Source organism: Sinocyclocheilus rhinocerous, unplaced genomic scaffold, assembly GCF_001515625.1.
Source record: "Sinocyclocheilus rhinocerous isolate Xijiao unplaced genomic scaffold, SAMN03320098_v1.1 scaffold2468, whole genome shotgun sequence".
Taxonomy (NCBI): domain Eukaryota; kingdom Metazoa; phylum Chordata; class Actinopteri; order Cypriniformes; family Cyprinidae; genus Sinocyclocheilus; species Sinocyclocheilus rhinocerous.
The window spans coordinates 153,035-166,231 of record NW_015655382.1 but is presented as its reverse complement, the minus strand read 5'-3'; the positions used below and the strand labels follow the sequence as shown (position 1 = coordinate 166,231).

The 13,197-nt window shown below is 33.7% G+C and overlaps 1 protein-coding gene across 1 annotated transcript in view; it reads left to right on the top strand.

Moving 5' to 3' along the window:
* Window positions 1-12,404, top strand: part of LOC107717996 (adhesion G protein-coupled receptor L3-like) — a 76,514-nt gene extending 64,110 nt beyond the window's left edge. The window contains exon 7 of the mRNA XM_016524909.1: window positions 12,233-12,404. Coding sequence (XP_016380395.1) covers window positions 12,233-12,355 — 123 coding nt within the window. The 3' untranslated portion in view covers window positions 12,356-12,404. The remainder of the gene's footprint in view (window positions 1-12,232) is intronic.
* The last annotated feature ends 793 nt before the right edge of the window (window positions 12,405-13,197 follow it).

Here is a 13,197-nt window from a genome sequence, read left to right as displayed (position 1 = left end):
ACTTGAATTGAATTGAATTGAATATATATATATATATATATATATATATATATAGTGGATCTGTATTTATATTTGTAAATTAATGTTTATGGATCTGTTGTTTTTTTGATCAGTTACATTTTTATTCAATTTTAATTTACATTTACATGTATTTTTATATGTGTATGTGCATATTTTTTTATAAATATTTGAATATATATATATAGAAATATATGTATATATATATATATATATAGAAATTTTATAACTATATAAGAAAAAAACTACATAATACAATATAAAATCTGCGCACCTAACAAAATGACTAAAATGTAAATTGAAATTAAAATGAAAACAATGTATAAAAATAAAAGCTAATTCAAAAATAGTGTGAGTGTGTGTGCCTATATATATATATATGAAGAGTTCATTTGCAAAAACAGATAAGTCCATTTTTATTATTTTCATAAATTGTTTTTTTTTATTGTGCATCCCAAGTAATATCAATCAAACTGCAGTTGGGTTGTTTTGATTAGGTATTAATAACTCAAACAAATACAGGTAACAACAGTCGTTTTTTGGCAAAAGCAGATAACTCCACATTTCATGTTTAAGAGTTTAAAAAAACACTAGTTTCATCTTTGTAATCTCCTCAGATGACAGTGTAGATGCCTGACGAACGTTGTTGTTGTTGTGATCATAAACTGTATGGATGATTACACGCACAATGAGCTTTTCCCTCACCATTGTAACGCGCTGCTTTTGCAAGGTTCCGTGAAAAAGTTTCAGCTTTTATTTTCCTTTTTCGCCCTGAAGAAGATATCACAGGTTCTTCAAATTCGTCGAAATTATCCATCCTCGATCACTTTTAGTCAGTTTTGACGGCGCAGGGCTGTTATGTCACTGTGGAATGGCCACCTGAGCTCCTGTGACTAACTCCGCAGGAAGAAAGAAGCCAGACCGCAAACATCGGCCGCTTTAGATCACGAAGGCCCATTGAGAGAGGCTACTGTACAGAAATTGTTTGTTGTGGAGACTGTTCTCCTTTTACAACCACATCTGCTGTCTTGTAAAGCAACATTTCACCCAACAATGGTGATCCATGTTTATTTTTTCCCTAAAAAGGCATGTGTTTTTGTAAATGGAAGAGATAAAGTGAAAAATGGAAACGGCCATCCTGGTGTCATCGGTACGGAGACGTGATGTTCATTAATCGTCACTCTGGGGATCTAAAGTCTGCTCATCTGCACCTCTTTACCCTGTGTGGTTGGGCGTGTGATGGACATTTCCCCTTGTGATGTGGGTGGATTGGAAAGTGACACCTACTTCCACCCCCATTGGAGAGGAAGTTCCTATCAGAACACAACAGGAAAAGAAAAAAGGAAAACAAGCTGACATCTTTTCACTGATGAAGTCACTTCCTACACGCCCTGTTGTGACCCTAGTCCAACCACCCACCTACTACCCAGACAGAGTTTGAGTTATGTGGAACATTTTAGCTGGTAAATCTTTTAGATCGCAGACAGATCTTCATGTTTTTCTGCATGTATGATCTTTGTTGACTTTTGAAGCATATAGTACCTTCATAACATGCAACCTTATAAACCAAAGGTCTTGTGTTCAGAAAGTTGCTGCCCTCCTTTGTTTTCATTGTGTCCTTGCAACATGGTACTTGACCCCAGGTCACTCAAGGATGACCGTTCATGTTGTAATGCCACTGCAAGCCACTAGAGTGAAAACATCTTAATTAAATTACTTTTCAAAGGTAGTTTTTAAAATGTTTTTAAAATGTGTTTTAAAAAGAATGTAAATAAATAGGCAATTGATTGTAATTATATAAAATAATATGTAATATTGATACATTAAAGCATAATTAGACTTAATTATAAGTATACATGTGTGATACATCATAATATTGATATTGTGATGTTTAAAAAAATAAATATAGAATAATATTTTTACAAATAGTTTTTTAATTGTTCAATCATTTTAAATAATGAAATTGTTTTATACTATATTATTTTTATGTTAATATTGTATATTATAATATTTTTTAAATTTTATGTTAAATAATTTAATCAGTATATAATGTATACATTATGTAATTATTTATTTGTTTTTCTACAGCTATACATAATATTTTGAATATATACTAAAATATATTTAATATTATGTCCCTTTTGATATAAATAAAATGTATATTGTATATAATGTATACATGATCTAATATATGTTAAATTATTATATAATTTTATAATTACATATAATATTCATTAAGAAATATTAATTACTAATTTACTTTTTTTTTATATATATATTTTTTAGTACTAATATAGTTTTTTATTTTTTAATATAAACCTCAATCCTTGGCTGTAATAATACCAAATTTCTATTCAATATCGGGTTACCATAAAACAAAAATAAAACCATAAATCATAAAGCAATACCAGTGTTTTATAAATTTATGCCACCATTTAATGTTTTTTTCTGTTTACAATTTATTTATTGCAATTTGTACTTTTATGTAATGTACAATATATGATATATGTATAATATATGTACTTTTAATATAAATAAATGTATACAGTATATAATATATACATTATCTAATTATATATTAAATTATATAATTTTATCATTAATGTATAATGTTCATTAAGAAATATTAATTGTTAATTTATTAATTATTTTAATACTATTATTAAATAATACTATTTAATTACTATTGTATATATTTTTCTTTTTTAATATAAACCTCAATCCTTGGCTGTAATAATAAATAATACATTTATATTCAATATCAGGTTACCATAAAACATAAAATCATAAAGCAATACCAGTTTGCAATTTGTACCCTTTTTTTGCATCAAGTTTTTTTGCAAGCGCTGTGTAAACAGCTCAGATGTTTCTTAATGATCACTTTTGTCTGTTTGTGAAATGGATCTGTTAGCGCTGTGTGAAGTTCTTGCCAACAAACAGCTTGGACAAAGAGAAGGAAAAAAAGATGCTTCCATTCATGTTGGGAGTATTTTCCTGTTTACACTGAAATGCAGGTCAGTAGTTTGAGATAACGGGATCAGGCTCTCATTTAGACCTGAAACATTTAACATCCCTCTCAGAAGTCCAACAGACGTCTGGCTCAATAGATGCAGATTAGACTAATGCTTAATTAAACAGCTGGCGGTCCCGTAGAGCGCTGCTGTTGTTAGCAGTGGGCTTGTGGTGGGCTCTGGGTTTAGTCATTAGAGCCGTGTGCCAGACCCTAGATGAGTGCTACCGCTGCTCTCTCCTGGCTCATTGAAGATGCTCCCCCACCACATGCATTCATTATTCATGAACGCCAAATTTTAGTCTGACGTGTATATCAAAGACGGCGTTTGGTTTCTGATCTCCCCATGTGTGTCCAGCGCTGGCCAAAAGAAATTCTTAAAAATGTCTCATTTCAAATAGTATGATCTAATTTACTTTTATTATCACTCGCTTGAGAAATAGCTTTATCTTTAGATGTTACTTAAAAAAACTTGTTTGTAGCATCTAGTCAAACTGACATATTTAAATAAACTGAAGCATTTACACCAAATTAAATGTAAATGTGCATATTTAAATGGATATTTCTACTCCCAAACCTAGAGCTCTCGCATAGCACAGTCAGCTCCCTTTTAAGGTAGTATGTTAATGTAACCTAAAGAGTTACTTAAAGGGATAATTCACCCCAAAATGAAGATTACCCCATGATTTACTCACCCTCAAGCCATCCTAGGTGTGACTTTCTTGATTCAGACGAATGCAATCAGAGTTATATAAAAAAATATCCTGGTTTTCCAAGCTTTATAATGGCAGTAAATAGTGGTCGTGATTTTGAAGGCCAAAAAAGTGCATCCATCCATCGTAAAAAGTGCTCCACCCAGCTTCGGGGGGGGGGGGTTAATAAAGGCCTTCTGAAGTGAATTGATGCGTTTGTGTAAGAAAAATATCCATATTTAAAACTTTATAATCCATAATTACTAGTTCCGCTAACTGTCCATGAGAGCGTGGCGTTCCAGCGGATGACGTAGGATGTAGGCGTAGTGTAAGCTCCGGTGAGAATATGTTAGTCTCGCGAGAACCAAGTTTTGTTTACATCAAAAGAAAACCAGTCTCCTCTTGGCTTATATCTAAATCCTCCAATATGTTTCTCTTCAAATCCTCATTTTGTACTTCTAAATTGCGACTGGTGTTTTGTTTTATCTTCTGTGCTTCCGTGTTCGTCACTTTTCACCGGAGCTTACGCTACGCCTACGTCATCCGCTGGAACGCCACTCTCTTGTGAACATGAGTATGACAGTTAGCGGAAGCTAGAGATTACGGTTTCTAAAGTTTTAAATATGGATATTTTTCTTACACAAATGCATTCATTCACTTCAGAAGACCTTTTTTTTTTTTACCCGCGGAGCCTTGTGGAGCACTATTTATGATGAATGGACAGTTTTTTGGGCTTTAAAATCTCAACCCCCATTCACTGCCATTATAAAGCTTAGAAGAGCCAGGATATTTTTAATATAACTCCGATTGTATTCGTCTGAAAGAAGAAAGTCATATACACCTAGGATATCTTGAGTAAATCATGGGGTAATTTTCATTTCTGGGTGAATTATCCCTTTAAATGAAACATTCTACATGGGCAGCAACTGTGCATACAAACAAATAGAGCTATTCTGTAACTTGCATTTGTTTTTAAATAGAGTTTGATATTATTGTGTGGCTAAGCCAACAAACTAAATGTATGCACCATTTTTTATTTTTATTTTAGATATTTGTGTTCCAAAGCCAAGCGATTTGTTTACCATAGTTAGTTCCCTTCAGAGTTGGCATGTTTGAAAAGATGTATCTTCAAAAACCGAAATTAAGCATTCTGCATTGACAGCAACTGTGCACGCCAACAAATAGTGCTCATCTGTGACTCACATTTGATTCCAGTAGAGTTTTACATTAGCATGTTGCTAAGCTAACAAACTAAATGTACAGTATGCACATATTTAAAGATATGTTTCTGTTCCAAAACCTAGCAATTTGCTTAGCATAGTCAGCTCCCTTCAACTCTATCATGTTCAGTGTCATATAACTTCAAAGGTTGCTAAACAGAATAGCGCTCTTCTGTGACTCGCATTTAATTTCAATAGAGTTTAACATTAGCATGTTGCTAAGCTAAAGCCTCTAATCAGCGTAAACTAAACTGTTGGGACAATTATTAGTTATTTTTAATAACTTTAATTTCCAACACATTTCCAATTGCATTAAATATATCTATTTTGTCTTCACCAGTCATGCCATGTTTCTTGCAATGCATTCTGGGATGATTACTTGCAATGTTGCCTTAGCATTTGACTAAAACAAGGTACATCGTGTGTAATGCTATAAAATGTGTTATAAAAAGGCCAGTTCTCACAGCATGAGTTTTTCAGTGCAATGGAAAAATTGTCAAGGTCTAGAGTCATATTTTTATTAAAATGTAAACTATTTTTAACTTGAGCTTCACAATTTTAAAACAGAATGACATTTGCGAAATGTAAAAGACGCAAGATGCAAATGCAACGTTTGCAGTCTTTACATTGGAGAAACTATGGAAAAGTAGCGCAGTGGAATACAAAAACTGTGAATGACCCCCAAGTACTGTACTGTAGAAGTACTGTAGATCGCTAGTTTTTAGAACAGAGTTGTAATAGTTTTTATGGGCTAAACATCTAAAGAAGGTGGAGCATTAGCTAAAATTGGTATTGTGTCAATTTTGACTGTTATGTTGTTTGTTTTTCATTAAGTTGGACCCTAACTTCAATGTCGCCATCCTGTCTAGATGAATTTTAGTCAAGTCTATCAGGTTTTGTGCCCATCCAGGATCAATGACGTCTGCCTCAGTGTTCCAACGAAAAACATGGACAAAAGAAAGTCTTACTAGTTTGGAATGACGTGAAGATGAATAACCAATAATTGTTGGTTATTAAATATCACTGTGAAAGCTGGAGCCATTGCCTTGCAATTAGCATGTTTCCCCTGGTCGAATTAAGCCAAGGTGCTAATGTGGGAAAATTGGATTCGAATCTGGCCAGAATCTACAAAAACACCCTGTAAATAGTTCTCAGGAGAGGTATATCACATCTGCACATGTTCTACGGCCTGTTGGTTTACACATCATACAATGTCAATCAGAATTCCTTCGGCTCTCTGATGTTAAGCAGATACAGTGTCTCCTTTCGTGAGCGCACACACGCTAACAATGGCGGCAGGCACCGACAATCTTGCCACAGGTCAATGACGGCTTGACGGGCTTTGCCTGGTTCTCTCTGCAGGTGACACAAAGCAGCCCTCCTCTCTGATGCATACTGAACCAGATGCACACCAGTGTTCCCCCCGGAGCTCCCTCCATGCTCTCTTTGATGGTCCCAGGCTCCGGACCTCTGATGTGGCCCTCTTTCAGAGCGTGTCATGTTCGCTTGGCGAGCACATGCTGTCTGATATCAAGTAGCTGCTGCCAGGGAACCAGTGTTGTAGAGGAACTGTACGGTCTCCAAGGATCGACTGGCAGACTAAATAACTGCCGATTTGCTGTGTACGAACAGCTGTTTTTCAGAAGAAGGCGAGGCGGACGGCCAAAGGTTCTTCAATGCTCTTTCTTCACCAAATTTCGGAAAAATGATCGACAGAGACTAATGTGCTGCATTCGCTTGACTTCTGCATCTTTATACCTCTTGACAAATGTCCTGAAATGGTCAAGCAGGCGTGCTGGCTGTCTTGAATAAGATAAAAATGAAAGAGATGCAGTTTAGTGCATTAGTGCTATTTCAGTTCATTTCTGTTGAAGGTTCAATTTAACTAGATTTATCAACCACGTCAGTGCATGCTGTTGGTTACCATATTAATTTGATAAGTTTTACATTGATAATTTAAAAAGTTTCCACAATCAACCATATTCATTCATTCATTCATTCTTTCACTCATTCATTACCATGCTAAAATGTTTAAAAAGTTAAAATGAAATGTATTTTTAATTAATTTTATTAATTTGATAAGTTTTACATTGATAATTTAAAAAGTTTCCACAATCAACCATATTCATTCATTCATTCATTCTTTCACTCATTCATTACCATGCTAAAATGTTTAAAAAGTTAAAATGAAATGTATTTTTAATTAATTTTATTAATTTGATAAGTTTTACATTGATAATTTAAAAAGTTTCCACAGTCAACCATATTCATTCATTAATATTCCTGCGCTAAACTGTTAAAAATTGAAATGTATTTATTTATTTATTTATTTGGTTAATTTTGCTAATTTTTTACATTGACATTCATATATAAATTGACATTTCATTATTTTTACAGACCACAAGGCATTTGCATTGCAGCCAATTCTGCCCTGAAAATCACTGACCTGCTTCATATTGTGAAGAAAAACCTTCATTGTTTAGCAACATCAAGTGTTGTGACGGCTCAACGGAATCCTGTGTTTGTAAGCAGTGCTAATTATGCAAAAAACAAAAATTGCGTTAATTTCCTATTCCAGAGCTGTAGTTTTGATGTGTGTGCATGTGCTTAGCAGCGGTTGCCTTATTGTGTTTGATTTGCTTGTGCCGCGGCGTGAACCTTCCCAATCTTCTGCTGTTTCCTGTGCGCTCCATTAGTGGGTCACAATTCAAGGTTCAGCAAAGTTCAGCTTTTTCCAGGCTGTTATGAATGATTTTATGCTCTTTGTGTAGCGGTAAATGTATGTTATGCAGCATACACATGGTTTTGTAGATGTAGCCGTGTCTACAAAGAGCATGTTTGATTTCGTTATGTTTGACTGCTCGAACTCCTGTCACGCTCATATGACCTTGGGTGACATTTCCAAGCACATGTATTGAAAATTCTGACACTTCTTATTGTCAGATGACAAAGAAACACTTGAGCATTGAATCTTGCACCTCATTGGAGGATTCACAATCAGGAAGTGACCTTGGATACACCTCTTATATTAAAAGGGGTGAATCCAGGAAGACTTTTGATACAGAATATATTTAGTGTGTCTTCGCCAACAACAGTATCCACAAAAACCACCAATCCCAAATACAGTTCACAAAGAACACGCTACATTTTAGCCTTGATTTATTGTTTTATTTAATAATGGTATTAGTTTTTATAAAATAAGCAGATATTTGAACTTCTGAGAATTTGGGTTAGTTCGTGATACAGCGGCCAGATATCTGGTTGCAGTATAACCGCACGTTTGTTAGCATGCCATTTACAAAGTATTGTTCTTGGATCCATTGGCACGTCGTTAAGTGTTTTAGGCAACTCGGATCTCATTAACGAAGCTTCACTCTTAGTCTGGCCTTCGTTCCAACCAGTAGCGCTTAACTGCACTACTTATAAAATTATTATAGGTTGCAGATTTTGCAGTAATACTGCAATAATTTAAAAGAATGGTAGTTATCTTTGTAAAGGTGTTTTGGTGAAAGTCTGCTTAGAGAGGTATGTAACTATGGGGTTCTGTTCGTACTTACTAGCCTCAAATATTTAACCATATTTACTTATGGCTAAATGACAGTACAGTATGTTTTAAATAAGTAACTGGGTTGTAATAAAGTAACTTAAATCTAAAAATCTTATTTCAGTTCAAAGCCCAGATACTTTTCAAATCTGTATGACTTTCATTTTTGCGTAAAAACACAAAAGCAGATGTTTAGCAGAATGTTCACGCTGCTCTTTTCATACAATAAAATACAGCAGGGGATGTAAATCTTATAAAAGGACAAATAAATAAATAAATGACAAAAGTAAATGGAGACAAACTCAAAAAAATCCCATATGTCTCATGCACAATATTTTAAATACATATGAAATCATGACAGGAAATAGACCAAAACTTAATTTGTTATTTACTGTCGTTCGCCATAATTTTAGTATTATTTATATATTTAGTATATAATTACTGTATATATGTTTTTATTAATATTTTGAATTAGCTTTTATTTTTTATTTTAATTCGCTTAATTTTTAGTAATGTTGTTATGTGTTTATTTAACCGATTCGTGTTAATTTATTTTATTTATTCATTTATTTATAATTTTAGTGTTTTAGTGTTGCCAACATTTCTAATTATTGTTTAGCTTACATTTATTTGATCTAATATTATATTTTGTTTTATTTCAGCTTTATTTCAATTAACGAAAATGTTTTTTTTTTTTTTAAGATTTATTTGAGGTGTTTTTGCCTATACATTATGATAGGACAGATCAGAGCTGACAGCAAGCGAAGTGGGAGAGAGAAAGGGGGATGGCATCGGGAAAGGTTCTCGAGTTGGGATTCGAACTCGGGATGAAAATGTTTTAATACTTGACTTAATAATAACCCTGGTGCAAATTAAAACTTGATGCCAGGTTTGACGTTTCTTAAGTGTTTCGAAACCATATTTTTCTTAACTGAAATAGAGCATCAGTGACATTCTTCAAAACATCTCCTTTTGTGTTTCACCGAAGAAAGCAAGTCAAACGGGTTTACATGTAGACTGACATGAGGGTAAGTAAATTGTAACAGAATTAAAACTAATAAAGAAATAAGTGAGCTTCCTATTTTTCATCATTTGAGCTTTTTAGTCCCTATACACTCCATTGAACTCTCATTACTCACAAAACACTATTTATTTTTTTTTATATCTGGGCCGTGTTCCATTGGCCGTTCCAACGAACTGCGAGCCGAGGTATTGTTACAAATTACTCTTGGCAAAACGGCCTATCATTTGTGACAATAAGAGGTCATTTTTCATGTCTGACCTTCTGTTTGGGCTGCATTTCTGATCCTGTGTAATTATGTCTTTGTGCTTCAGAATGTGGAAATTTAATCGCTTTTACAAAGAGGCCCGGCAAACGGCAGCGGCGGAGAAAGAGTTTTAGAGGAGCTACACGCGACCATTTTAACAGGACAACATGTTTGAATGAGATGTTCCAGCACTGGCTCTAAATGGATTTGTGAAGTGGTTGTTTGTGAGGATTTTCAATCGGACATAACCTTGAGTCTTTTTTATGGGAGGTCCGTCAGATTTAAGTGCTGGTATAGCATGAAGAGCCTGAATACATGCATTTCTCTCTCTCTCTCCATCTCCCTCCATCTGTCTCGTTCCCCCTCTCTTCTCTCCTCTCTCTCTCTCTCTGTCTGTCTGCCTCTTTTTCTTTCTGAAATTGAAAAATCTGCCTCTGAAGTTGTTGCCATTGTCTGGGTAATTAATGGAATGCTGAGAGCGAGGTCCAGGTGCTTAAAGAGTTTTTTATCTTTCTTTCTCCTCACGACTAATAAGGATAAAAAAATACACATTAGTGCTTTTGTGGTCCTTCTTTTTTATATATAAACTTATGTATAATACATGCATTTAAATGAAAGGACGGTGACCTTCGCTGTGATCCGTTTCAAACGCACCACTTTTGTTTTGCATGTTGAGGTGAGGTTTAGCATAACAATCCAACTGCTCCTATTTAATATGCATCTGTTAATTCATCCATTTCAGAAGTTGGGAAGTTTGGGTCAAGGCCTCCGAGCAGTATTTTAAGCTGAGCTAAAAGTTTCTCGCTACAAATAACCGTGGCCTGATGTCTATTGATGTGCGCTGATTATTTATAGACGGTTAGTGTTTGTGTAGAAGACGCAGGGCTGATTTTATTGAATAATATGTACATGGAGTTGTTAGCTGGGATGCATAATTAATGATATGTTAATGAATATTATAATTATTGTTTGTAGGTGACACACTTAAATGGATAATGAAATTTAAAATTCTTTAAAAAATCTTAAAAGTGTGTGTGTGTGTATATAATAAAGCACTATGACAGTGGTCCATGTCTCATGCACAATATTTTAAATCTGTATGAAATCATATGATATAGACCGAAACTTAAGTTGTAATTTACTGTCATTCACATACTTTATCAGCATCATTTTAGTATTATTTATATATTTAGTATATATATATATATATATATATATATATATAAGTTTGTATTCATATTTTGAATTAGCTTTTACTTTTGTTTTCATTTTTCATTTTTTATTTTAATTATTAAAATTTTTAGTTATTTTGTTATGTGCTTATTTTACAGATTAGGGTTAATTTATTTTATTTAGCATTTTTAGTCATTTCTTTATAATTTTAGTGTTTTAATGTTGCCAAGGCAACATTTCTAATTATTGTTTAGCTTAAGTTTTTCATCTAATATTTATATTTTGTTTTATTTAGCTTTATTTCAATTAACGAAAACGTTTTTAATACGTTAATCCTAAAAGTATAATACACCCAAAAAGGAAAAAAAAAATCACACACACACCTCACCTCAGCGGCATGTGCTATGGTTGTATTGTAAGGCATTAAACTGCCAGAATTTTAAAAGATGATATCTCCGTTTGCATTGAACTTTCAGCTTGCAGATATTGTTTATGCTCAAACAGCAACATTACACACTAAATAACGTTAAAAAAGTGAAATCGCAATCAACCACCCCTTTAAGGTCCCTTTAAGTAACTGTGAATTCATTCCATTTGCATTTTACTTCTAGGTTATATTTCCTCATGGTTGTGGTGAAATAATCCAATCGTAATCTCTTGTTGTTTTTGACTGACTACCGTATTGATGGATTCGAGCGGTCTGAATGAATCTGTCACTGCTGCAGTCTGTTCTCACAGTCGCTCAGCAGGACGGCTCTCAAAATGAAGGGCTTCAGTAAATCGTGCGGTTGTGTTGGTTTAGGGCTCTTGCCAGAGTATATGCTTTCTATTTTAGATTTAAAACAGCTCAGATCCGTGCCTGTGAAGAATTTGGTGTGCAGCTCAATCAATTTTGCTATCATTTGAAAATACGGTTTTGTGGCTTGTGTGATTGAGAATAATGAAGTTTTGGTTTACAAATATCTATATATCACTGTGGAAATCATAATGTTGATATTCTATGAAATGTTAGTATACGCTTGGCCACATTTAGGAATTGTTTACAGGTCAAAGATCTGTTCTGATATGCAAAAGAGCACTTTTAAGTTCAAACAGCTGCATTTAATATGAATTGAAACTCAATAAATTGCAATTAACATGCACTTAAGTGTCCAAAACATCATTTTCTTTGCATTTAGAATATTATTTTTGTGAAAAGTATAACATAAAAGTATGCTAAATTGCAATTTTTGGGTGTGAAAAGTATGCTAGAATGTGTTATTTTCTCTGTATTAATTCTTATTTTTTCTTATTTCTCAATCTTTCAGGAGAACCTGAGAAAACCTAAAGACAGACTTCCAAACGAATGCAGTCTGAACGTACCCATGGAGGCCGAACTGACATCCCAATATTCACCTCCTCAGCAGAACAGCGACATGTGTCTTCATTGAAACAATTCTTCACGTCTTGTGGTTTGGTAAAGTGCAGATAGTGTGTAAATGATATCCTTAAAGGGATAGTTCACCCAAAAATTAAAATTCTGTCAGCATTTATTCAACTTTTTCTGCTTTTATTTAGTTCTGCTTCTCTTTGCTTTGCTTTTTTTTTGTTTGCTTTGGTTTGTCTTTGTTTTGTTTTCCTTTCTGTTCCTCTGCTTTTGTTTTGCTTCTTTTTTATTTTGTTTTGTATTGTTTTGATTTGTTCTACTTTTTGTTTCGCTCCAATTTGCTTTTTATTTTGCATTTTATTTTGTTTTGCTTCAATTTGCTTTTGCTTTGCTTTTTGTTTTCCTTTCCTCTGCTTTTGTTTTGCTTCCATTAGCCTGTTTGAGTTTCTTTCTTCTGTTGAACACAAAATAAGATCATTTGAAGAATGTTGGTAACCAAACAGTTGACGGTAGCCATTGACTTCCGTAGTATGGACAAAAATGCTTGTTTGATTACCAACACTCTTCAAAATATCTTTTTGGTTTCAACTTGAAGGTGAGTAAATGATGACAGAATTGTCATTTTTAGGTGAACTATCCCGTTAATGTTTCTATATATTTTGTAATTTATCTTGGCGTAAACTACAATAATGTTCATTTGTGACAAACAGTCTTACTACTTTGAATGTCTTATTGAAGATTTACTCTATTTTGTACAGGTTTCATCTTGAATAAGCTACAATTAATCTTTGCTGTAAATAATAGGCAGTTTAATACTTTTTAGTTTGCCTTCACACTATATTTGCGAGTGTAACAGGATCAGGCACGAGTTCTTGAAATCTGAAGCCATTTTCCTATTCTTGAATT